Source organism: Hemitrygon akajei, chromosome 12 (assembly GCF_048418815.1).
Source record: "Hemitrygon akajei chromosome 12, sHemAka1.3, whole genome shotgun sequence".
In the NCBI taxonomy this organism is placed as follows: domain Eukaryota; kingdom Metazoa; phylum Chordata; class Chondrichthyes; order Myliobatiformes; family Dasyatidae; genus Hemitrygon; species Hemitrygon akajei.
In genome coordinates this window covers 55,171,545-55,197,918 of record NC_133135.1, presented here as the reverse complement: position 1 = coordinate 55,197,918, position 26,374 = coordinate 55,171,545, and the positions used below count along the sequence as shown (strand labels likewise).

General features: G+C 40.7%; 1 protein-coding gene across 1 annotated transcript in view; it reads right to left on the bottom strand.

Moving 5' to 3' along the window:
* lrrc40 (leucine rich repeat containing 40) overlaps window positions 1-26,374 on the bottom strand; it is a 78,605-nt gene that overhangs the window by 17,306 nt on the left and 34,925 nt on the right. Inside the window, exons 6-10 of the mRNA XM_073063141.1 lie at window positions 24,715-24,857; window positions 23,723-23,895; window positions 17,798-17,888; window positions 11,364-11,409; window positions 8,457-8,565 (exon numbers count right to left, since the gene is read on the bottom strand). Of these exons, the coding sequence (XP_072919242.1) occupies window positions 8,457-8,565; window positions 11,364-11,409; window positions 17,798-17,888; window positions 23,723-23,895; window positions 24,715-24,857 (562 nt within the window). The remainder of the gene's footprint in view (window positions 1-8,456; window positions 8,566-11,363; window positions 11,410-17,797; window positions 17,889-23,722; window positions 23,896-24,714; window positions 24,858-26,374) is intronic.

Below are 26,374 nucleotides of genomic sequence, written 5' to 3'. Positions count from 1 at the left end.
GAAGTCCCAACAAGAGAGTGTGCAGAACTTGATCTGCTATTAGGTGACAGAAGTTTGTGTTGGGGAACACTGTGCATATGGTGATCACAATGCATTAGTTTCAAAATAAATATGGAAAATGATAGGCCTGGTCCGCGAACTGAGATTCTAAATTACAGAAGGGACTAATTTTGATGGTATCAGAAATGATCTGGCAAGTGTAACTGGGACAGGCTGTTTTCTGGCAAATATACACTTGGTAAGTGGGAGGACTTCTGTCATCAGGTGGGTGTTGGGAACAGACCCAAATGCAAGACACAGACACTGAAGTACTAGGGAAAGTGGGACCTGGTGTTTCAGAAAGCAAGGGAAGTTTGGGAGAAGCAACGCTAGACAAGACTAGGATACAGGGCCTGGGTTAGGACTATACTGGGAAAGAGGGACCTGGACAAGGAACTAGGAACAGGGAACTAGGAACCTGGACAAGGACTCCGAGCCAGAGACTGGACAGGGACCCGGAACCTGGGTCTTATCTCTGACTTGGGCTCGGACTCCAGATCTAGGTGAGGACTGGACGTGGGGGCAGGACGAGGACATGCAGCTCAGACTAGGTCTTGGTCGAGGGAGAGCAAAGCAGAAGCAGGGAGAAGCGTAGCTGGACACGGACTGGAACTTCCTCGGAGGCTTGGACACAGACTAGAACCTCCTTGGAGCATTGGACACAGATTGGAACCTCCTCGGAGGCTTGGACACAGATTGGAACCTCCTCGGAGCTTTGGACACAGACTGGAACTTCCTTGGAGCCTTGGACATGGACTGGAACCTCCTCGGACCCTTGGACACAGACTGGAACTTCCTTGGAGCCTTGGACATGGACTGGAACCTCCTCGGACCCTTGGACACAGACTGGAACTTCCTTGGAGCCTTGGACATGGACTGGAACCTCCTCGGAGCCTTGGACATGGACTGGAACCTCCTCGGACCCTTGGACACAGACTGGAACTTCCTTGGAGCCTTGGACATGGACTGGAACCTCCTCGGACCCTTGGACACAGACTGGAACTTCCTTGGAGCCTTGGACATGGACTGGAACCTCCTCGGAGCCTTGGACATGGACTGGAACCTCCTCGGACCCTTGGACACAGACTGGAACTTCCTTGGAGCCTTGGACATGGACTGGAACCTCCTCAGAGCCTTGGACACGGACTGGAACCTCTTCAAGAGCCTTGGACACGGAATGGAACCTCCTCGGAGCCTTGGACACGGACTGGAACCTCCTCGGACCCTTGGACACAGAATGGAACCTCCTCGGAGCCTTGGACACAGACTGGAACCTCCTTAGACCCTTGGACACAGATTGGAACCTCCTCGGAGCTTTGGACACAGACTGGAACTTCCTTGGAGCCTTGGACATGGACTGGAACCTCCTCAGAGCCTTGGACACGGACTGGAACCTCTTCAAGAGCCTTGGACACGGAATGGAACCTCCTCGGAGCCTTGGACACGGACTGGAACCTCCTCGGACCCTTGGACACAGAATGGAACCTCCTCGGAGCCTTGGACACAGACTGGAACCTCCTTAGACCCTTGGACACAGACTGGAACCTCCTCGGAGCCTTGGACACGGACTGGAACCTCCTCGGACCCTTGGACACAGACTGGAACCTCCTTGGAGCCTTGGACACGGACTGGAACCTCCTCGGACCCTTGGACACGGAATGGACTTGACTCAGAGCCTGAGACTTGGACTGGACTTGGATACGGAACGACAAACAACGACAGTCCATTCAAATAGTGGCAAACGGCCTGCCTACTGAGCTGAATACGAGACGACAAAACAACTACAGTCCATTCGAGTCTCGGCTCGGAGAAGCAGCAACCGGACCAGCAAAACTCAGCTAGCCATGGAAACGGCAGAATTCGTACCTTTGGCTCAGAGTGGCGCAAACGGCAGTCAACTCAGCTGGTCACGAAAACGACTGAATCCACAGTGCAGCCCCAGGTAGCGAAGCCACTAAGTGTCCATAATGAACAGGGACCTGAATCGGGCACAACTGCACTTGCTCAGGTGCCCATCCTGCCCGGGAGTTCTGACGGGAATTACTGCCGGGGTAAGAGTCAGGGATATGGAAGGGACGATCCAATCGCAGGGTAACAGCAAAGTCGGCCTGACTTACCCCCCAGAGGCGAGGACAGGATACCGACAAGACAAACCCCAGAGGCGAGGACAGAATACCAACAAGACGAACCGGCACCTACACTCGAACCCAAGGCCAATTATATTCCCGGCCCCAAGACGAGAATCAGGTGCCGATGATTAAGCCCAAATGAAACAAGGGACAGCCAGAAGACCCGGAGTCTGGAGTCCATGGACCAGACCGTGAACTGGAATGCGGACTTCACGGAACGGACCTTGACACCTTTAGAAGTGAAATATCAAAAATACAAACCTTGTATGTGCCTGCCAGAGTAAAAGGTAAAGACAACAAGTGTAGGGAACCTGGGTTTTCAAGAGATATTGAGGTTCTGATTAAGAAAACAAATTGAGGTACATAGCAGGTATAGGCAGGTAGCAACATATGAGGTGCTCAGGAGGGCTAAAAGGCAACAAACAAGGTGAAGGGGATCCCAAGGGCTTCTACAGATATGTTAAGAGCAAAAGAATTGCAAGGAACAAAACTGGTCCTGTTTAAGGTCAAAATGGTAATCGATGTGTGGAGCTAAAAGAGATGGGGTGGATCTTCAATAATTTTTTTGCATCTGTATTTACTCAGGAGCTGGACAGTCTATAGAAGTGAGGCAAAGCAGCATCAACTTCATGGGCCCCGTACGGACTACAGAGGAGGTGGTGTTTGCTGTTATGAGGCAAATCAGGGGGTCTAAATCCCCAGGGCCTGACAAGGTGTTCCCTCGAACTTTACGGTAGGCAAATGCAGAGATTGCAAGTGCTTTAGCAGAGATATTTAAATCATCCTTAGAGGCAGGGGAGTTATCAGGGGATTGGAGGATAGCCAAGGCTGTTCCACTGTATAAGAAAGGCTCTAAATATAAACCAGGAAATTACAGACGGTTGAGTTTGACATCAGTCGTGGGAAAGTTATTGGAAGGTATTCTAAGAGACCAGATTTCTGAATATCTGTACAGATAAACTGGTTAAGGATAATCCGGATAGCTTTGTGTGGTTAGGTCATGTCTGACCAATCTAATAAGAGTTTTTTAAGGAAGTTACTAGGAATGTAAATGATGGCATGGCAGTGAATGTTGTCTACATGTTGTCAAGGCATTTGACAAGATCCCACATGGGACGTTGGTCAAGAAAGTTCAGTCACTTGGCATTCAAGATCAGGTTATAAATTAAATTAGGCTTAGCTTTGTGGGAGAAGCGAGAGAGTGGTAGTAGATGATTGCCCCTCTGACTGGAGGCCTGTGACTAGTGGAATGCCAGGGGAATTGGTGCTGGGTCTGTTGATCTCCATGTCAACGACCTGGATGATAATGTGGTTCACTGAATCAGCAACTTTGTGGACAACACCAATATTGGGAGTGTAGTGGACAATGAGGAAGGCTAACATGGCTTGCAGAGCGATCTGCATCAGCTGGAAAAATGAGCAGATGGAACTTAATGCCAGACAAGTGCAAGGTGTTGAACTTCAGTAGGACCAATCAGGTTAGATCTTAGACAGTGAACTGTAGGGCACTGAGGAGTGTGGTAAAACAAAGGGGTCTGGGAATACAGGTACATAATTCATTGAAAGTGGCGTCACAGTAAATAGGTTCGTAAAGAAAGCTTTTGACACATTGGCCTTCATAAATCAATATATTGAGTACAGGAGATAGGATATTATGTTCAGGTTGTATAAGATATTGGTGAGGCCTAATTTGGAGTACTGTGTGCAGTTTTGGTCACCTACCTACAGGAACAATGTAAATAAGATTAAAAGAGTACATAGAAAATTTACAAAGATGTTGCCAGGTCTGGAGGACTGGAGTTATAAGAAAAATTTGAATAGGTTAGGACTTTCTTCCTTAGAACATAGAAGATTGAGAGGAGATTTGATAGAGGTATACTAAATTATGAGGGGTACAGATAGGGTAAATGCAAGCAGGCTTTTTCCACTGAGGTTAGGTGACACTACAACTGGAGGTCATGGATTAAGGGTGAAAGGTGAAAAGTTTAAGGAGAAGATGATGGGAAACTTCTTCACTCAGAGGGTCGTGAGAGTGTGGAACGAGCTGCCAGCACAAGTGGTGCATGCGAGCTTGATTTCAATGTTTAATTGAAGTTTGTATAGGTACATGGATGGTAGGGTATGGAGGGCTATGGTTCTGGTGCAGGTAATGGGAGTAGGCATTTAATAGTTTTGGCAAGGACTAGATGAGCTGAAGGACTGTTTCTGTGCTGTACTTTTTAATGTTTCTATCATCTATCGTATATACATGGCTAATCTGAAGAACACAAGTGCAAGGAGATAGTGTTGCCCAAAATGTTACAAGTGTTCGCCAATTACACTGGGCTCAAATTACATAACTGTACAGTAATTTTTAGAATAACATTAGCAGGAAAAGTAGGACATTTTGGTTATATTCTTAATTATGAGTGGCATGCATTAAGAAGAGCAGATATTCAATGAGGATAAAACTTATCTTCTCAAAAAGCCCAAAAGACAAGTACACCACCCAGACTGGTGAGGAATTCAGAGATTAGAAAATTCACCAGCTTAAAAAAATACACAAAAGATTCCTCCTGCGTTAATTTTTTTAATGTTAAAAACTAGAATGAGACATTGTCTGAATGCTTTGCTTCTGTTAATATTTAATGTCTAGGGCCCTGTGAAGATTGCTACCTTAGAACTGAAGAATCCTTTTATCTAAAAATGCTCTATATTTCTGGAATATGGCAAGACCAACATTATTGGCCATCTCTAATTCCCCCTGAACTGAGTGGCTTGCAAAATCATTTCAGAGGGCTTCCATGAGACAATGTAGATGTAACATCCTGGGAAAGGTTTCATTGCTAATGTAATGGTCTTTCTGTAGAAGCACTGCTGATGTAATGATTTTCTGTAGCAGCAGTGTTTGGGTTATGGTTAGAGATAACGGGGGCTTTGGAATGTGTGCGGTCCAATGAAGGGAGTGTTGTGTGCCTGAGATCGAGGTGATCTGGGTCTTTTGTTCGGCGGAAGATGGAGAGAGAAGAAGCCAGGAAGGAGAGGACGTGGGCACCAGAAGGGAGTGGACTTGGAGTGGGCCCTGGAGTCGACAATCCCTGGGGGAAATCGATGGAGGACCAGCAGAAGGGAAACCATGAGCTCCAACTTGTGCACATTAGACTGTTTCATTAAAATGGGCCTTTTGTCGCAAACATGAGGAGATCTGCAGATGCTGGAAATTCAAGCAAAACACACAAAGCGCTGGTGGAACGCAGCAGGCCAGGCAGCATTATAGGATATAGATGCTATAGATGCTGCCTGGCCTGCTGTGTTCCACCAGCATTTTGTGTGTGTTGCTCTTTCTTTTTGTTTTACTTTACTAACCCTTTAGTCAAATTAAGAATTATAAAGCCAAATCATTTAACTGCATATGGTGTTCTGTTTGTTATTTCGTGGTACTGATGTGCACCAGGGCAACACATCATGCAGCATCCACACAAATAGCAGGTTTTTCACCTCGATCTCCTATGTTTGATGTGGTCAGAGATTATCTTCCCTAGACTTACACAGCCGACAGAATCTGAAGGTTACATAGAGATGGCGGGACAAAGTTTGATTTCTACAGTACTGTGCAGAAGTACAGAGTGTGCACACACATACACATATCTATATCTCGATAGATATATAGATAGATATATATGCCTAAGACCTTGGCTCAGTACTGTAGTAATTTCATACATTGCATTGTACTGCTGGCACAAAATAAAACCCTCAAATTTCATGACATATGGGAGTGATGATAAACCCGATTCTGATATGAGTCTCTGTTGTGGACTTAAGAGTGGGAAGGGGTCAGGGAGAGGGGAATCATGGTTGGAAAAAGGGGAAGGGAGAGGGGAGGGTGTGGGAAGGACCAGAGAAACATTCTGCAGTGATCAATAAATCAACTGTTTGGAATCAAGTGACTTTCCCTGGCTTCTCAGGACTCACACCACCCCCAAGCCCAAGGGACTCCTATTTTGCCACCTGTCCCGCACCCCTCCCATGTCACTCCACCCTCACAAAAGTCTTAGGCACCCTAGCTATATATATGTACCTAAGGCTTTTGCACTGTACTGTAAAAAAACCTCACCTTAGCAAAGATATAACTTCCATTGAACAAAGTACAGAGACCCTGTATTCTCTTTTTATCTACAGTTTAGTGATGTAAAACAACCCTGCAAAATTAGATCACTAAATCTGAAAGTGCACATCTTTCAAATGCCATATACCTAAATAATTACACAGGAAATTCTGAATATTCTCATTGTAAAGTTTCATGCTCATATGTTAAATTCCAAGCTGCAGTGTAAACAATTGAGCATAGAAGTGATAGCTTTCCAGATAAAAAGGCTTTAGGTCTACTACTGTGTGATTAGGAAGAATTAATAGATATTCTAGTGGTTAAAGTTTTTCTAAGTAAATATTTGTAAAATTTCATATAAATGTCAAAATAATATTTCAATATGAAACCAGAAATTGAAAAGTACTGCTGTTCAAATGAGGCTAGATGTACTTATACCCAAATTCCTGACTGTTAACATCAAGTACAGAGGGTGATTAAAGAGGTAAGCTGAAGTTTGACATAAGCTGCAGGACAAATTTGAGTACAACAGTAGAGATATTGTGCTCCAGTTATATAGGATACTCCAAGAGCAAATCAAAACTACTGTTTACTGGACTGACCTCCCACCCCAAGGATAGACTCTGATAGAGTGTTGAGAAGGTTGAACATTTTGATTCTGTGTATCACTCAGGTCAGTCAATGCCAAAGCATTTCAGTTACTGGGCTCTGACAATCAAGTCTGCACTTTTGGGCCCGTCCAGATTGAGAATCAAATTTATTATCACTGACAACAACAATGTGAAATCTGTGGTATTGCAGCAACAGCACAGTGCAAAGACATAAAATAGCTATAATTTACAAAAATGAATTTAAAAAAGCTAAAAAGGAATAAGAAGATGGTGTCCATGGACCATTCATAAATTTGATGGTGGAAGGGAAGAAATTGTTTGGAATCACTGAGTGTGGATTTTCAGGTTCTTGAATCTCTGTGTAGTAATGAGAAGAGGGCATGCCTCAGGTGTTGAGGGTCCTTAGAAATGGATGCCACCTCTTGAGTCACCGCATCTTAAAGGTGTCCTTGATGGTGGGGTGAGTTGTGCCTGTGAGGGAGTTGGATGAGTATACAACACCGCAGTTTTTTGCAATCCTGTGTATTACAAACTCTGTACCAGGGTATGATGCAACCAGTCAAAACATTCATTTACAGAAATTTGAAGGAATCTTTGGTGACAAACCAGATCTCCTCAAACTCTTAAAGTAGAATTCTGTTCGAATGTACAGGGGATGAAATTACAGAGCTTTGGTGAGATATTATTTGTGTAGTACAGTCTGGTTTGGCCTCCTTACCTAAAACAAAGATATATTCACTTTCAAGTCAGTGCAACGTTGTGGGATAAGGAAGGTATCGTGTGAAGAGTGTTTAAGTAGGACTATCCTAAGCTCATTGAGAAGTGGTCTCATTGGTTCTGAGAAGGATTGATTGGGCAGATGCTCAGAAGCCATTTTCTCTAGGTGGGAGGTCTAGGATTAGTGAGCAGAGTGTTAGAATGAAAGGTCAGCAATTAAGGACTGAGAATAGGGGAAACACTTTTGCTCAACATTGAAAGCTTTTGGAATTCTCTACAGCCTCAGGGATAGTCAAACCTGAGTTTTTGGATTACAGTAAAAGGATATGGGTATTGCACAGGTAAGTGAACTTGAGCCACGATTTTACTGAATGCAAAGAAGGCTCAAAAGCCCATATTGCTTACTTCTGCTTCTATTCCTTACAGTCTTAAAACTCAATTTATCTTCATAGACAATAGTCTTTTATCTCAACTTCAGGAGCAGATTATATCGGTACCTTTCTGTCCAAAGAAAGAAATATGTCCATTTCTTCCCAAAAGTATTACCTGAAGGATTCTCAAGGCTGGAGTAATGAAAAGGGGCAGCTATAATGTTTCTTCCATTTCAAAACTGTACACAACAATTCAACTACAAATATTTAATTCTACATTATATCTGAATAGGAGCAATTGCACAGATTAACAACCTTCAATAAAATTCCAAGATAACAGTTCTAAGTTTGTATTGAGGATTTTGTATGAAGTATGATTTTAGCAGTACTATGATCGAGTAAAAACAAGTTAAAATGAAGATGGGCATTATAGCAAAACACATACAAATTACTTCAACAGAAATTTCAAATATTGCTAAATTTATTCTTCTTCCACATTACATACCAGTATTCTAAAACCTTGTGTGATCCTAGGCTGTACACAGTGGACTTAGACTCACTTGGAAATGTCATAGCTGTTGCTGGACCATTGTCACCTTCATTAGCTGGTTTTTCTTGTCAAAAAACACAAAATAATCATTATTTGAACCATGTACACAGATAAAAAGAATAGGTCTGCCACTCAGTGTCACACTTATTTCACCTATATTCTGCCATTATTCTCTGGTCAAGTTGCTCATAGCATCAAAATGAAACTTCATTATCAAGAGTTAAATACTAATTAGTTACATATAATTTCAAGTTACAGAATTCTTCTAGTAAATCTGTGATGCATCCCCTACAAGGTCATTATTTATTTCCTTAAGTTTCAGGTCAGAACCCTACATTGGGAAGTTTCTGATCGTCAACTCCAAAACATTGACATTTCCTTTCCTAACAGAGTCACTGCTTGACCTGCTGAGATCTTCCATCAGATTGGTTCTTCCTCCAGATTCCTGCATCTGTAGTCACTTGCTTAGACCATAAGATAAAGGAGCAGAATTAGGCCATTTGGCCCATCTAGTCTGCTCTGCCATTGGATCCAATGTCTGATCCAATTTTCCTCTCAGCCCCAATCTCCTGCCTTCTCCCCATATCCCTTCATGCCCTGACCAATCAAAGATCTATAACCCAATGTCTTGGCCACCTGTGGCAATGGATTCCACAGATTCGCAATTCTTCCTCATCTCCGTTCTAAATGAACATACCTCCATTCTCACCCTGTGTCCTCTGGTCTTAGACTCCCCCACCATAAGTAACATACTCTCCACAACCAAAGTATCGAGGTCTTTCAACATTTGACAGATTTCAAAGAGATTCCCCCTCGTTCTTCTGAATTCCAGTGAGTACAGGCCCAGAGCTATCAAACGCTCCTTATATGATAAGCCTTTCAGTCTCAAAATCTCAAAAGAAAGGACTATAATTTCCTTTCTTCTGGCCTATAATTTGCTTTCTTCTGCCTCTCTCCCTTCTCGAAGAGTGTAATGACATTTGCAATTTTCCAGTCCTCCAGAACCATTGATTCGTGAAAGATCATTACTTATGGCTGCACATCTCTTCAGCCTCCTCTTTCTGAATTCTGGGGTGTACACCATCTGGTCCAGGTCACGTATCTACCTTCAGTTTCCCAAAAACGTTCTCCCTAGTCACAGCAACTTCACTTACTATTGCCCCCGACAGTCCTGAACTTCCGCCATACTGGTAGTGTATTCCACAGTGAAGACTGATGCAAATTACTGCTCTAAAGTTAGCAGCATTCCCCCTCCTGGGATCCAGACTGACCTGATTTTCCCATCTACATGCATACTGAAATCCCCCATGACTATCGTAACATTGCCGTTTTGACATGCATTTTCTATCTCCCATTGTAACTTGTAGACTATATCGTTGCTACTGTTTGGAGGTCTGTATACAACTCCCATCGGGGTCTTTTTACCCTTGCAGTTCCTTAGCTCTCTCCATGATGATTCTACAGCTTCCTATCCTATGTCACCTCTTTCTAAGGACTTGATTTCATTTTTCACCAACAGAACCACCCCACCTCCTCTGCCTACCTGCCTGTCCTTTCGACACAAGGTGAATCTTTAGACGTTAAGCTTCCAGCTATAATCTTCCTTCAACCACGATTCAGTGAGGCCTACAATGTCATAACTGCCATATTTCTTTATTTTCTACCATCTACTTTGCAATAAAGAACAATATTCCAATTATAATTTTTCATAATTTTTGTATACATGTGAGCATCTAACATATTCTGCACGTGAAAGGTTAAATCCCATTGCTCCTGAACTCCTGGTCTCCCTATAGAAAATATTTTGATTTATTCTCACCGAGCTTCATCTGCTAGAGTTTTCTCCAATAACTAAATGTTATCCCTTTATTGTCTTCTGGTTCCATCTAACACCATGTCATTAAGTATAATAGTAAGCTGCAAACAAGGATATATAGACTTTATTCCTTCATCCAGGTTGTTAATCAATATGCTGGATATCTGTGGACCTCAGCATAGGGTGCTTTGGGATAATTTGCCATATCCCACTAATCAGTGGCTCACCTGTAAGAATATATATTTGTCCATGCGATTCACTATCACATGCTAGTTGGAGATGAAATTTGGAGGGTGTCTGGAGATATTTTGTATGATTATACAGTTCAATTCAGAAAAGGAATATATAGTAACACCCTTAAATTATGCCACAGACAATGGAAATGTAGGCACACCTCTAAATGCAAAATGTGCATCTTGTGTATTATAGTGATAACCTCCAATGTACCCAGGAGAATATCCAGAGCAACACAAGCTAATAGCTGCTCAGTTAATTAAACTGCAACTGACATTAGTCATTTTTTGGAAATTTACCAAATTAATAAACTATGCATGAAATTTAATTTTTTCTATTGTCTCTGAACCTTTTTCAAGTTATTTTCTTCTCACATACGACATCCTTATCGTCTATTTGTTGGGCAAAGAATCTGGGATGTTTTCACTTGTGACTGGTAAGGAGTTCAAGGCAACGCCCCTTGGATCTTCCCACTCTGGAGAAACACTAATCATCTACTAAACACATTTTCATGTAAGTATTAGGAACTCATCAAATAAACGATAGACTGCAAACCCTCACCATAAAACTCATTGTTTTATTTTTCTGAGGATATTTATATCTGTTGTTATATCTTTTGTGAAGACCATAAAGAAACCTGATGACAATCAAAATAGCTAAGAAATGAATTATTCCACAAAATTAAAGCTACTTAAACATACAGAAGTCCCTGGTGCCATCTCAGGAAAATGTATTCATTTTCAATAAATTCACACAAATCTTTGTATATTACAAAGGTAGCTATTTGAGTAAAAAATAAGTTGATTTTGTACCTTCAATTCTACTCCTCAAGTATTTGAGAAGTTCTTGTGTTCCTCTCTGTAAATAAAATACATTTTTAAACAAAAGTCAGTGAAGAAACTGTTTGTTAATTTGTTAGTTTCTCTTTAACAAATGCCAACTAAACTTGGAGGAAGTTAGTAAGTAAAATGAACCATAATTAGAAAAGGTATCAAAATACCATGGGCTGCATGCAAGTCAAATCACTGCAAACTAACTACTATGCTGAGGAAGAGACAAGGTGACAGGGATAAATTTTTTAAATTGTGGACTCCCCAAACCCCACTACTCCAAAATACGTATTACGCACGGAACATTAGAAGTACTTGCACTGACCGGAGGATGATCATGTGTATTAAGTCAATAAGCTAATCAGCATGACCAAATATTATTTATTTTTAATATATATTTTAAGGGTACTTATTCATCCATTGCAACAGCATGAGCAATAGCCAGGGAACAATCACTAAAAAGATGTTCAGCTTTATTAAAAGCAAAGTAGCTTTCTTTTTCAAAACAAAACATGATACTTTTCTTCCTGTTGTTGGTCTTTGAACTTTTTAAAATCAACTGCAATTGAGGCTTGTTACAAAGCCTCAGCAATACTTTATCACCATTAGATATTATGACAAAGTTTTTCTGGAAATGATCAGTCTACACTCGTGCTAGAAAGTTTGTGAACCCTGTAGAATTTTCTCTACTGCTGCATAAATATGACCTAAAATGTGATCAGATCTTCACGCAAGTCCTGAAACTAAATAAAGACAACCCAATTAAATAAATTAACACAAAAGGCCATTATACTTGTTCATTTATTTGGAGAGAAAAATAATCCATTATTACATGTATTTGTTGGAAAAATATGTGAACCTTTGCTTTCAGTAACTGGTGTGACCCACTTGTACAGCAATAACTTCAATCAAGCATTTCTGATAACTGTTAATCAGTCCTTCACATTGGCTTGGAGGAATTTCAGGCCATTCCTCCTTACAAAACTGCTTCAACTCAGGGATGTTGGTGGGCTTCCTTGCATGAGCTGTTTCCTTCAGGTCTTTCCACAACATTTCTATAGGATTAAGGTCAGGATTTTGACTGCCATTCCAAAACACAAATCTTCTTCTTTTTAAACCATTCTGCTGTTGATTTATTCTTGTCTCTCGGATCATTGTCTTGTTGCATTATCCAAATTCTATTAACCTTCAGATAATGGACTGCTACCCTGACATTCTCTTGTAACATGTCTTGATACAATTTTGAATTCATTGTTCTCTCAACGATTGCAAGCTGTCCAGGCCCCAAGGCAGCAAAGCAGCCCCAAACATTGATGCTCCTTCCACCATGCTTCACAGTTGGGGTGAGGTTTTGGTGTTGGTGTGCAGTGGCCTTTTCCCTCCTAACATAGCAATGTGGATTTCTGCCAAGAAGTTCAACTTTTGTCTCGTCTGTCCATTGAACAATGTCCCAGAAGCATTGTAGAACATCCAGGTGGTCTTTTGCGAACTTGAGATGTGCAGCAATGCTTTTTTTTTTAAGATCAGTGATTTCTTCCATGGTATCATTCCTCAAGCACCATTCTTGTTCAGTGCTTTTCTTATAGTGGACACATGAACAGAGACTTTAGCAAGTTCTGGAGATTTCTGTAGGTCCTTTGCTGTTAGCCTTGGGCTCTTTTTCACCTCCTTCAGCATTGCATGTTGTGTTCTTGGTGTGATCTTTGCAGGATGCCCGCTCCTAGGGAGAGTAGCAACAGTACTGAGTTTCCTCCATTTGTAGACAATTTCTCTACAAATGAACACGTAGGTCTTCTGAAATGCTTTTGTAGCCTTTTCCAGCTACGCGCATCTCTACAAATCTTCTTCTAAGGTCTTCTGAAAGATGTTTTGATCGAGGTATGGTGCACATAAACAGATCTTCCTTGGGAAGAGCAGCCTCTGTCAATAACCTCACTTTGTGAATTTTTTTATAGGGTGGGGCACCACTACAATCCACACCTCCAATCTCATCTCATTGACTGAACACCTGACTCCAAATAGCTTTTGTAGAAGGCATTACCCAGAGGTTCATATACTTTTCCAACAAATACATCTAATATTAGATCATTTTTCGCAATAAATATATGAACAAGTATGAAGTTTTTGTGTTATTTACTTGAGTTCTCTTTAGCTAGTTTTAGGACTTACATGAAGATCAAATCATATTTTAGGTCATATTTGTGCAAAAATAGAGAAAATTCGACAGAGTTCACAAACTTTCTAGCACCATTGTATATATCTGTATGTTGGCTGCATATTGTAACATTTGTTTGTTCCATTGTGGGCATATTGCTGCAGAATGAAGTTATGCCCAAGATTTCTAGTGAATAGCTATTAAGTATTTTGCTATGCACATTGTGGAATCACTGAAGGAAAAGATGACTGGCTTGAAATAAACAGCAAAATATGATCAAAATATGTGTAGGCTGAGACATCCAGCCTCATGCCTGCTTTACCTTCACTGATTACAGCTCAGTGTTCAACACCATCATGCCCTCAGTACTAATCAACAACTCCAAAATGGGTGTCTATACCTCAATCCGTAACTGGATCCTTGACTCCCCCATTAAAAGACCACAGTGAGTGCAGAATGGAAATAACATCTCTTCCTCGCTGACAATCAATACTAGTGCACCTTAAGGATGCATGCTTAGCCGACTGCTCTACTCTCTACACCCACAAATGTGTGGCTGGACACATTTCAAATGCAATTATTAAATATGACGATGAGACAACTACTAATGGCAGAATTTCAGATGATGATAAGGTGGTGTACCGGAGTGAGATAAATCAACTGAGTGGTGTTGCACGCAACATCAGTAAGACCAAGGAATTAATTGTGGACTTCAGGAAGGGGAAATCTAGGGAACACACATCAGTCCTCAATGAGTGATCAGCAGTGAAAAGGGTGAGTAGTTTTAAGTTCCTGGGTATCAACATCTCTGAGGATCAATCTTGGGCCCAACATATCGGGGCAGTTACAAAAAGAAGGCACGACAGCCATTATATTTTATTAGGAGTTTGAGGAGACTGGTTATGACACCAAAGACTCGCACAAATTTCTACAGATCTACCACGGAGAGCATTCTTAACTGGTGCATTTTGGTACAGAGAGTTGACTGCACAGGTTTGAAAACAGCTGCACAAAATAACAAACTGAACCAGCTCCATTCACAAACAAGAGAAAGTCTGCAGATACTGCAAATCCAAGCAGCACACACAAAATGCTGGAGGAATTCAGCAGGCCAGACAGCATCCATGGAAATGAGTGCAGTCGATATCTCGGCCCAAAATGGCAACTGTACTCTTTTCCATAGTTGCTGCCTGGCCTGCTGAGTTTCTCCAACATCTTGTGTGTGTTGCTTTAACCAGCTCCATTGTAGGCACTAATTATCCCAGCATCGAGGATAACTTCAAAAACGATGCCTCAAAAAGGCAGCATCCATCATTAAGGACCCCATCACCCAAGACATGCCCTCTTCTCATGCTATTATCAAGGAGATGGTCCAGGAGCCTGAAGACACATACTCAATGTTTCAGGAACAACTTCTTCCCCTCTGCCATCAGATTTTTGAATGGACAATGAGCCCACGTCCATTATCTCAATACTTTGTTTTTCTTTTTTTTTGTTCTCTTCTTGCACTGGCATTATTTAATTTTTAAAAATATATTGGTTACTGTAATCTGTAGCTTTTTCATTATTATATATTGCGATGTTCTGCTATCACAAAGCAACTAATTTCACAACTTATGCCAGTGATGGTAAACCTGATTCTGATTTTGAAAATCACATCTGATCTTTCACCTCAGCACTGCTTTCCTATGCTTATCCCACATCCCTTGAAAACATTACTATATAAAAATTAATGTCTTGAATACATAGCAATGAGCCTCCACAAAACTCTTGGATAGCAAATTCAAAAGATTAACCAACCTCTGGGTGAAGATATTTCTTTTCATTAATTTTGAGGCTATGATCCCTACATCTCAACAAACTACCCAGGATAAAAACAACTCCTTACCATCCAGCCAAGGAATTTTCATGTTTAAATGAAATCATCTTCCTTTCTTCTACATAGGTAAGAAGATCAGTCCTGAACATTAACACTTCAGGTCTCACTAGGGCTCTATTGTATATAATTGCAGAATGACATCTTAGGCATTCAAATCACTTTGCAATAAAACATAACATACTGTTTTCCTTCTAAACAGCTTGCTGAACATACTTGTTAGATTTTAGTGGACCAGGACAACCAGGTCCTTTTGAATACCGGGAAGTTTGATCAGTTATCATTTAAAAAAAACTATTTTTTCCGAACTGGATAATCACACTTTTCCACATAATATCCATCTGTCATGTCTTTCTTAGTCACATAGCCTATCTATATCTTTCTAAAGTCTCTACATCATTTTCAGTCCACACTGCCATTTGCTTAGTGTCTTCAGCAAACCTGAATATCACTTTGTCCCCTGATTAAAATCACTGACGTTGATTCTCAAGAGTTGGAGCTACAGTACCAATCCCATGCATCAGTAACACTGATCACTGCCTGAATATGACCATTTTAGCACTTTGCTTTCTGTCCATTAACCAGTTTTATTTAATAATCCCCAACATGGAACTTTATCAAAATGTTTTTTGAAAATTCTAGGAAATCACAATTGGTTTGCCCATATCATATCATATGGTTATAAATGCAAAAGCGTCGAAAATACTTGCCACCATGGTTATTTTCTCATAAGTTCACACTAACTATATCCAAATCCTTTTATTGCTTTCTAAGTACAATGACAGTCATAGGAAACTACAGCATAAAAACAGGCCCTTTGTCCCACCTATTCTGTGCTGAACCATTTAAACTGCCCAGTTTCATTGACCTGCACCCGGACTATCGCCCTCCCATCCATGTACCTTTCTAAACAAATATTGATGTATCTTTCCCTAGTAGTACGGGTAGGTTCTGATAATTTGTCCACTGCAAACAAGCTACTGTTCCTTTTTTTTTTGTCCCCCTTTTCCTTCCTTAAATCATAAGATTTGCTACATTCCAATTGCTGAGAATTACTCTGGAATCTATGTAATCAGGGTTATCCACCTGATAAACGGTAGCAGCCTGTTTTTCTGAAAGAAACGGCTGATGTTCAACAGATCTGCTAAGCCATGCTGAACCATATTTCTTCTTGAAGGTAGCTAGCTGGGGTTTCAGGATGCTTATCTCCTTGTGCACTCATACGTAGAGATAAGACCACTCCAGCCTGTTTGTGTATGTTCTGACCATAATGCCTAGTTTGTAATTTGTCTTTTGGGGCTGTCATGCAGTGGATAACTTTGACTCCAGCCTGTCTTGTGTGGGAGGTATCTGAACAAATATATCTCTGTTGTAAGGGGAATTGTTAGTTAGTTGGTGAATTGGGCAGGAACGGTCACAGACACACTGTTCCTGTTTGAGCAACTAACTGAATAAGCCCCAGGTGCTTTGAATAAAGAGTTTGTACTTATACAGTCTCTGAGTGACTTTATCCGGATTCGACTTCTACATACCTTCTCCACAAGCAGCACGATCAAAAATCCTAGCATGCTGGTGATCGGGCCTGTGGATCAATTGCATTTCAGTCCCATTAATTAAGAGTAGTTATTACTACTTGTAATTTCTCTGAGCTTCCATTTTCTTTAGATCTGTAATCCTCCATGATTTCTGGGAGGTTTTTACCTCAACTTCCAGGAAGACAGAACAAAGTATTTGTTTAACTTCTCTGCTGTTTCCTCATTTCCTGGTATGATTTTTCCTTTCTCAGTCTGTAAGGGATCGCATGTTAATTTTAACTGTTTACATATCAGCAAAGGTTTTTAAGATCCTATTTTTCAAATGTTGCTCAATATCCAACTTCATATTCAATTTTTCCTTTTCCCATCATTGCACAAATCATCTGCCAAAGTCTGAAATTTTCAGGCATATAGTTTATATCCCATTAGACTCTCGTCCTGTAGTTGAGCCTTTATCTTTGATCTAATATTATGATTTGTCTTGCTAGTTATAGCTGAACAACCTTTCCTGTCTTTTTTAAAACTTAAAAGGAATACATGTTAGTTATTAACAACATATTAATTTTTGTTAACGTTATCGTCACAGCTTTCAGGATGATTTCACAATCTACGAGAACTAACCTACTCAGCTCACTTTCATGGTTTGCTTTATTCGAATTAAAGATCGAGGTTGCAGAATGAACTAAATCACTTTCAGTGTTTATATAAACTTTGCTCTCAAAATGATCACCACTCATTAAAACGCCATTTAACTACTAAATCATTTAAAAAACCTTTCTTGTAAGGTTAAAAGCAACCTGCTGCTGTTAAATCTAATTATTAAAAAGAACACATGGTAAAGTATACTCACATTAATAATGTCTCTGCGAATAGAACGCAGTGGATTGCCCTCCAGCAACAGAGACTTCAACTTCGGAAGATTCCCCAGCTCATACGGCAAGCTGTATGTCAAAGAGCAATTCATAAATGAACAAGAGGTAGGCCAGCAAATGTTACATCCCAACTCTTCATGGGATTTTTAAATAAATGTAAATAAATAGATCACATTTGCTTATTCAGTAACCACTATTATAGTCATGGAGGATAAAAATGCTATTTTTCATACACAATGGAAAACGTGTAAAGAAGAAAATGTTAATAATAGAATGTAGCTTTAACATTAATAGGTAAAATTAGTATAAATGTAAAATAAGTATTCAACTTCATTCTTCAGATTAATGTGCTAGAAGATAAGAGAAAGACTCAAAATAATAAATGATGTTCCATGGACTCTTCTAAAGATAGGGTATCAATTAGTTAATGGTTCATTATCAATTAATCACTATGAACACAAGCAATTATTGTGATAAAAAATTGAAATGCTGACAGCATGATGCTCCCAGACTCAAAAGGAAGTCAGTATTGGTTTCCATGGGTCATGATGCACTGCTGGGTTTTGGACTCTCAGGATCAATCCAAAGGTGTTGGGCTCCCCTCTTCCCATAATTTCAGTTTTGGTTCTTCTTGGTGAAAGTACTCACACCATGCTGATAGTAGGGAGTTCCAGGATTTATATCCAGGCACAAAGGACTAATGGTATACTTCCAAGTTAGGAAGGTATGTGCCTCAGAAAGGAACCCACAAGTGGGGCGTTACCTTCTATCTTTAACCTTGTAAAGGAGGCAATAGGTTTTGGGATTGTCCAAATGAGTAACTGCAGAATACACTGTAGCCACTATGAGCAGCAGTAGGATGGAATGAATGCTTAGATGATGGATGGAGTGTTAATCAAACAAACTTGATGTCATCAAGCTACCCGAGAATTGTTGCAACTGCACTTACCCAATCAAGTGGATAGTATTCCAACACGCTCTGGATTTATTTTTATAGATGGTAGAAAATCTTTTGGGTGGTGGTAGATGAATCTCTTGTCATAGATTCCTCTAGATCATCTCTTGCCACTATGTTATTTACATGTCCATAAATTAAATTTCTGGCTTAAATACAGAAACGGTGCAGCATGCTGTGTGTCATGTTGTGGATTCCTAACTACATACCCTGATAATTCACTTAGCATCCAGAAAAAGGTATTATAGAGATGTGTTACTGACAGCATTGCTTTGTTACAAACCCCTACTCATCCCACTGCTGTGCCAGGAACCTGCCATGAATCAGTGCCCTCCACTACTGTTGCTGTACAATAGATCACCCAGGCTATGTCGAGAAAACAATACAGCCACTCAGCAGAGTCAGGATCTCAGGGCTCTACTCTAGCCAACACCATGAATGTAGAACATTATTGGGACTGGCAGACTCTGACAGAAACCCAATTCTATAGACTCATCCTTAGCCTTTCTTCCAATCCAAATGAAGGGATTTGACTGCAAACACCAGCTATCCATCACAGATGGTGCCTACACTGCTGAATTCCTCCCATCAGCTCAATTTGCAGAATTCCATTACCTGTACACTCTTGTGTCTCCTTTCTTCACTTCTTTTGGGGAGGGTGGCACAATTCACTCCAGCCCAGAAACTTGTCTATTATGTTTCCTCAGGGTCAAAATGTGTAATACAAGAGAGCATGTGACTGACATTAAGTTCAAAGGCCATATGCAGGCCATTACTTCTTACGTAGAGTGGTGGGCGTCTGGAATGCATTGACATGGTAGTGGAGGCAAATATGACAGAGGTATTTAAGAAGCTCTGAGATTGGCACATGAGAGTGCAGAGAATGGAGGGATATGGACATTGTGTAGATTATATGACCATAAGACATAGGAGCAGAAATAGGTCATTTGGCCATCAAATCTACTCCGCCATTCAATCATGGCTCATCCTTTTTTCCCCCTGCTCAGCCCCACTCCCTGTAACCTTTGATGCCGTGCCCAATCCAAGAACTGCCTTAAATACACCCGATGACCTGGCCTCCACAACTGCCTGCGGTAACAAATTCCACAAATTCACCACGCTCTGGTTAAAAATATTTCTCCACATCTGTTTTAAATGGACACCCCTCTATACTGATGCTGTGCCCTCTTGTCCTGGACACCCCCACCATGGGAAACATTCCTTCCACATCTACTCTGTTTAGGCCTTTCAACATTTGAAAGGTTTCAATGGGATCCCCCCTCATCCTTCTAAATTCAAGTAAATACAGACCCAGAGCCATCAAACATTCCTCATATGATTACCCTTTCAACTGGTGTTGGGAAGTCTAAGGTCATGTACTTTGATGGAAGTAATGAAAAGGATGATCATTTTCTAAATGGAGAGAACATACAAAAAAAAGAGGTACAAAGGGTCATGGGAGTCCTTGTGCAGGATTTCCCTAAAGGTTAATTTGCAGGTTGAGTCTGTGGTAAGAAAAGGCAAGTGTGATGTTAGCATTCATTTTGAAAGGACTAGAATATAAAGCAAGGATGTAATGTTGATACTTTATAAAGCACTGATGAGACCTCACTCAGTGTATTGTGAACAGCTTTGGGCCCTTATCTTAGAAAGGATGTGCTGAAACTGGAGAGTGTTCAAAGGAGGTTCACAAAAATTATTCCAGGATGGAATGGGTTGTCATATGAAGAGGGTTTGATGGCTCTGGGGCTGTATTCACTAGAATTCAGAAGAATGAGGGGGGACCTCACTGAAACCTATCAAATGGTGAAAAGCCTTGATAGAGTGGATGTGGAGAGGATGTTTCCTATGGTAGGAGAGTCTAAGACCAGAGGACGGAGCCGCAGAACATAGGGGTATCCTTTTAGAGCGCAGATGAGAAAGAACTTCTTTAGCTAGAGAATAATAAATATGTGGAATTCTTTGCCATAAGCAGCTGTGGAGGCCAAGTATTTTTGTATATTTAAAGCAGAGGTTGATAGAAATTTGATTGGTCAGGGCATGAAGGGACATGGGACAGGAGATTGGGGCTAAGAGAAAAACTGGATCAACCATGATGAAACAACGGAGTAGACTCGATGGGCCAAATGGCCTAATTCTGTTCCTATATCTTATGGAATCATCCTTGTGAACCAATGCCAACACATCTTTTCTTAGATGAGGATCTCTCCCTCTCCCAGTACAGAGTGCCCTTCCGCTTCAAAATAGCCAACACAGTTCCTGTACCTTAAAAGACCAAAATAACATGTCAGAATGACTGGCATCCTGTTGCACACACCTCAAGAATGAGCAAATGCTTTGAGAGGCTGGTCAAGGACTACATCCTCAGCATGCTACCACCCACACTGGACCCCTACAATTTGCCCACCGACACAACCGATCAACAGATGACGCAATAGCCACAGCTCTACACACTGTTCTTTCACATCTGGAGAAGAAGGATGCTTATGTGAGAACGCTGTTCTTGGACTACAGCTCAGCATTCAACACCGTAATCCTATCCAGGCTCGACAAGGAGCTCAGAGACCTTGGCCTTAATCCTGCCTTGTGTAGCTGGATCCTGGACTTCCTGTCAGATTACCGACAGGTGATAAGAGTAGGCTCCCTCACCTCTGCTCCTCTGACCCTCAACACAGGTGCCCCTCAGGGCCCACTCCTTTACTCTGTGTATACCCATGACTGAGTTGCAACCACAGCTCCAATTGGCTAATTAAATTTGCCATCGACACTACACTGATTGGTCTAATCTCAAATAATAATGAGGCAGCCTAGAGAGGAAATCATCACCCTGACACAGTGGTGTCAAGAAAACAACCTCTCCCTCAGTGTTGCTAAAACAAAGGAGTTGGTTGTGGATTACAGGAGAAAGAGAGACAGGCGAACCCCTTTTGACATCAATGGATTGGAGTAGAGAGGGTGAACAGCTTTAATTTCCTCAGCATACATATCACAGAGGCTCTCACGTGGTCTGTACATAGTGGCTGTATGGTGAAAAAGGTACAACAGCTTCTCTTTCACCTGAGGTAGTTGAAGACGTTTGGTATGGGCCCCAAAATCCTAAGAACTTTCTACAGGGGCACGATTAAGAGTATCCTGTCTGACTGCATCATTACCTGGCATGGGAACTGTACTTCCCTCAATCGCAGGACTCTGCAGAGAGTGGTGCAGACAGCCCAGTACATCTGTAGATGTGAACTTCCCACTATTCAGGACATTTACAAAGACAGGTGTGTAAAAAAGGTCCAAATGATCATTGGGGACCCGAGTCACCCCAACCGCAAACTGTTCCAGCTGCTACCATCCAGGAAACGGTATCACAGCATAAAAGCCAGGACCAACAGGCTCTGGGACAGCTTCTTCCACCAGGCCATCAGACTAATTAATTCATGCTGATACAATTGTATTTCTATGTTGTATTGACTGTCCTGTTGTACATACTATTTAATATAAATTACTACAAATTGCACCTTGCACATTTAGACAGACGAAACATAAAGATTTTTGCTCCTCATGTATATGAAGGATATAAATAATAAAGTCAATTCAATTCAACACCATTCACAATACTCCAGGTGAGGCATCATCAGTGCTTTATAAAGTCTCTTTGCATCTCAGATTTTTGGATTTTCTCCCCATTTAGAAAATAGTCTGCACATTTATTTCTACTACCAAAGTGCATCACCATATATTTTCCAACACTGTATTTCATTTGTCACTTTCTTGCCCATTCTCCTACCTATTTCCTCAATACTACCTGCCCCTCAACCAATCTTTGTATCATATGTAAACTTGGCAACAAAGCCAACTATTCCATCATCTAAATCATTGCTATACAGCGTAAAAAGAAGCGGTCCTGACACCGACCTCTGTGGAACAACACTAGTCACTGGCAGCCAACCAGAAAAGGATACTTTTATTCCCACAGACAGACGGGATTAGTTTAGTTAGACATTTAGTTAATAGTTTGATTAGTTAACACAGCATCATGGGCTGAAGGGCTCTATGTTATGTACACTGCTCCATATTCTATGTCAGTGATGTTCACAGGGCCAAAAAAAAAGAGGTTGATGGTAGCTTCCATCTTTTCCTATAGAAGTCAATGAGACTGCCCACATCCTGTAGTCTGTCACTATCAGTTTGCAACAATGGCCATTAACATTGCACTTGCCATATTGCAGCCCAAATCCCACATCTTAGTGCTAAACAGCTGAACTGTTTGCCCCAGCACACCTCATACTGACGCTCATGGGTAGCCTCTCCTCATTGCGTCAGGGATAATTCTTTTGCTTGGATCGCTAGTGGAGTGAGGGGCTCACACCAGGTCTCCAGCACAGCAACACACAGTTATGTTTAACTGAGAGTGTTGAAGCTGGAGAATTGAGAACACTGTAACATAGACTTTAAGACATTCCTTTGTACCAGAGTACAGATTTTACATTTGTCTCACTAGTATTTTTACATCATGTATTCAGTTTATTTTATGTGATAAACTATGATAGTAGTTAAGTTAGTGTTAGTCCTCTAAATTTCAACACAGGGTTACCTTCAAACCCAAATGCCAAGAAAGACAATACAGAGTATTAATTTATTACATCCCATAACATCATTCCTCCCCATACCACTTTGAATCATTGCATTGCATAGAATCCAGATTAATCCACACTTCAGTGCTATCAGTGAAATATTTGCTCAAGTCCAACAGTCCTTTTTGGAAAATTACACAACAGCTCAGAGTTGCATGTAACCAGTAACAGCCTACATGCTGTTTAGTAGCGTGGCAATTTTACTGTATACAGTTCATTCTAAACAATGCAGCCATACCCTAATTAGAAGCATTTGTATTATTTCAGATGAACTATACTATTTCTCATTCATAAAAATAAGAGGATCATGTAGTTGCTGTATGTACCTGCTAATATCATTATTTGTGAGGTCCAGTCGCTCTAGGCCTTGAAGCAGAAGAATTTCATCTGGCAATGATTTCAGTTTGTTGTCACGGAGCTCCAATGTACTGATAGCACTTAAAGGTCTCAGGTGGTCTGGCCCCAAATACTCAATCTGGTTATTTCCAACATACAGTTCCTGAAGTGCAGATGCAATAGTACAATTGTAACTACTTTAAAAGAATATCAAATTCAAGATAGTGATTTACATTTCTTTTCAATTGTTTCAGGTATTATTTTCAACCACCTTTTAAAATGTCATTCATACATGAGCAGCAGGCAACGTACAAATCATAAACTTTTGCTCCTGAAAATATTACATTCCATTTCTTAGATTGTATTTTTCAAATATAGAAATACAGATGCCATTTATAGGAATTAAAGGCCGCAAACACAGGAAATAAAATAGGTAATTCCAAATTATTTGTTTATTTATTTAGAGAACAGCCTCTTCTGGCCTGTTAAATTCCACCACCCAGCAACCCACCTATTTAACCCTAGTCTAATCACAAGACAACGTGCAACGACCAATTAAACTGCTAACTAGTACATCTTTGGACTATGGGAGGAAACAGGTGCACTTGAAAGAAATCCATGCACCCACGAGAAGGAAGTACAAACTTCTTACAGAAGATGCAGGAATTGAACTCCGACGCCCCGAGGCACCCCTACAAGCAAGCAGTTAGGTGACGTTTACATATTCACTCAAAATCTTCAACTGCTCTTCAAATGGTTTCTAGAATATTGTAATAGTGCAAATGTATTTCTATTTTTGTTATATTTAAAATAGAACAGCAATTATATCAGAGGTCAAAGCTCAGTTTTGATGCTTTGAAACAGATTGGGAAACTACATCTAAAGGAGTATAGGTTAACAACACCAATACGCAGAAGCAATATTGAGATAATTTAAAAGATGCATTAAAAATGGAAACTTTTTCTTGGTATTATCAAAGTACCTTCAGATATTTACAAGATGGAAACTCCGGTAGGTAGCGAAGCTTATTATGCCTCAAATACAGCTGTTCCAATGAAACCATGCCTGCTAGTTCTGGAGGGACACATTCCAGTTCATTATGAGTTGCATCCAGATACTTTAAACCTGCATAAGTTAAGACAAATTATTTAAGTAAGTTTATCAAGTGGTTCGTTTAACACTACAGCGATTTGGAAAGATAATACAACCAGAAGGTTCCAAGTTGATTTCATCATCTTCCATTCTCATAATACATCTTTTTCTAGCAATCTCTAGGCATTACAGGATACAGACAATAAATATATGTCTAAGGAGTCATTCAATGCCCCTGTTCAACTAGGAAATTCTGAACAATTCCTATTGTTTTCTATCCTTTCTTGAAAACATTTTGGAAGTAAAAAAGTTCAATGTTAAAAAAGAAATTGACTTTAGAAGAGTAGCTTGAAGTCAAATGGATTAACTCTTCTTGTACTCAGTTCTATTTAACTGGAGAGTGTAACAAGGCATCTATTTCTAGGGGCACTGCTGCCTTTTCATAGATCCAGTGACATGTGTTTAATCCTGGCATCTAATGCCATCTATGTGGAATGTGCACAGTCACAACATTATACAGCAAAGAAAACAGCTATTTGGCTTCCCATGCTCACCTTATTGCCACGTATACTAATCCCATAGAAGCATATGCATTTGAATAAGTCTATATCCTTCAAGGCTTTGCCTATTTAAGAATCTGTTTAACTGCTTTTTAAATGTAGTGAATGCATACAATTCCACACCTCTTCTGGCAGAGAGTTCCAGACAGCAATCACACTGTATATAAAAAAAATACTCCCTGTAAAGCTCCTTTGTAACCCCATCTACTAATTTTTAAATCTCCTTCCCTGCATTTTAAACAAATATCTCCTTTTCTAACATGGAAAAAGATTCTCACTATCTACTATACATATACCTCTATCAGGTCACCTCTCCAGCCTCCACTGGAGGGAAAACAATTCTACCCTACAAGTTTCTCCCATAATTAAAGGCCTCCATTCCAGGCAATAGCCTGGAAAATCTCCTCTCCTCTCTCTCCAGCACCATTACATCCTACCCATAGAGTGGAGACCAGAACTGCACATGATACTCCAAGTGCTGCTTAACCAATGTATTGAAATTGCTTGACATCACAAATGTCATATTCTATGCCCCAACTTATAAAGGCAAATATGTTATGTGTCTTCTAATGTTCCCAGGGAGAGGTTAAACTAGATTGGTGGGTAGGAGGGACCCAAAGCAGCAGTGAGGTAGATGGGAGACTGGAAGTTGATGCAAAATTCAATGAGGCAGCAGATGAAGGGACTGTTGGATTAAACTGCCTTTATTTCATTGAAATATATCTGACAGGCAGAGCCAGTAAACTCAGGGCCTGGATAGCTATGTGGGAGTGGTAATAAGGGAGAGACAAGACCGACAACTTAAATAACTAACTCTCAGTCAATTGGTTTGGAGGAATAAATTTACAGGGCAACTGCAAGAAGTTGCAAGAATAATGGGGTTGTTACAGTAAGGGATTTTAACTTTGTTAATATAGACTGGTACTACCACAGTGCTATAAGGGCACATATAGGAGAGACAGAGAGATCAGTGATTCCTGAACTTTTTGG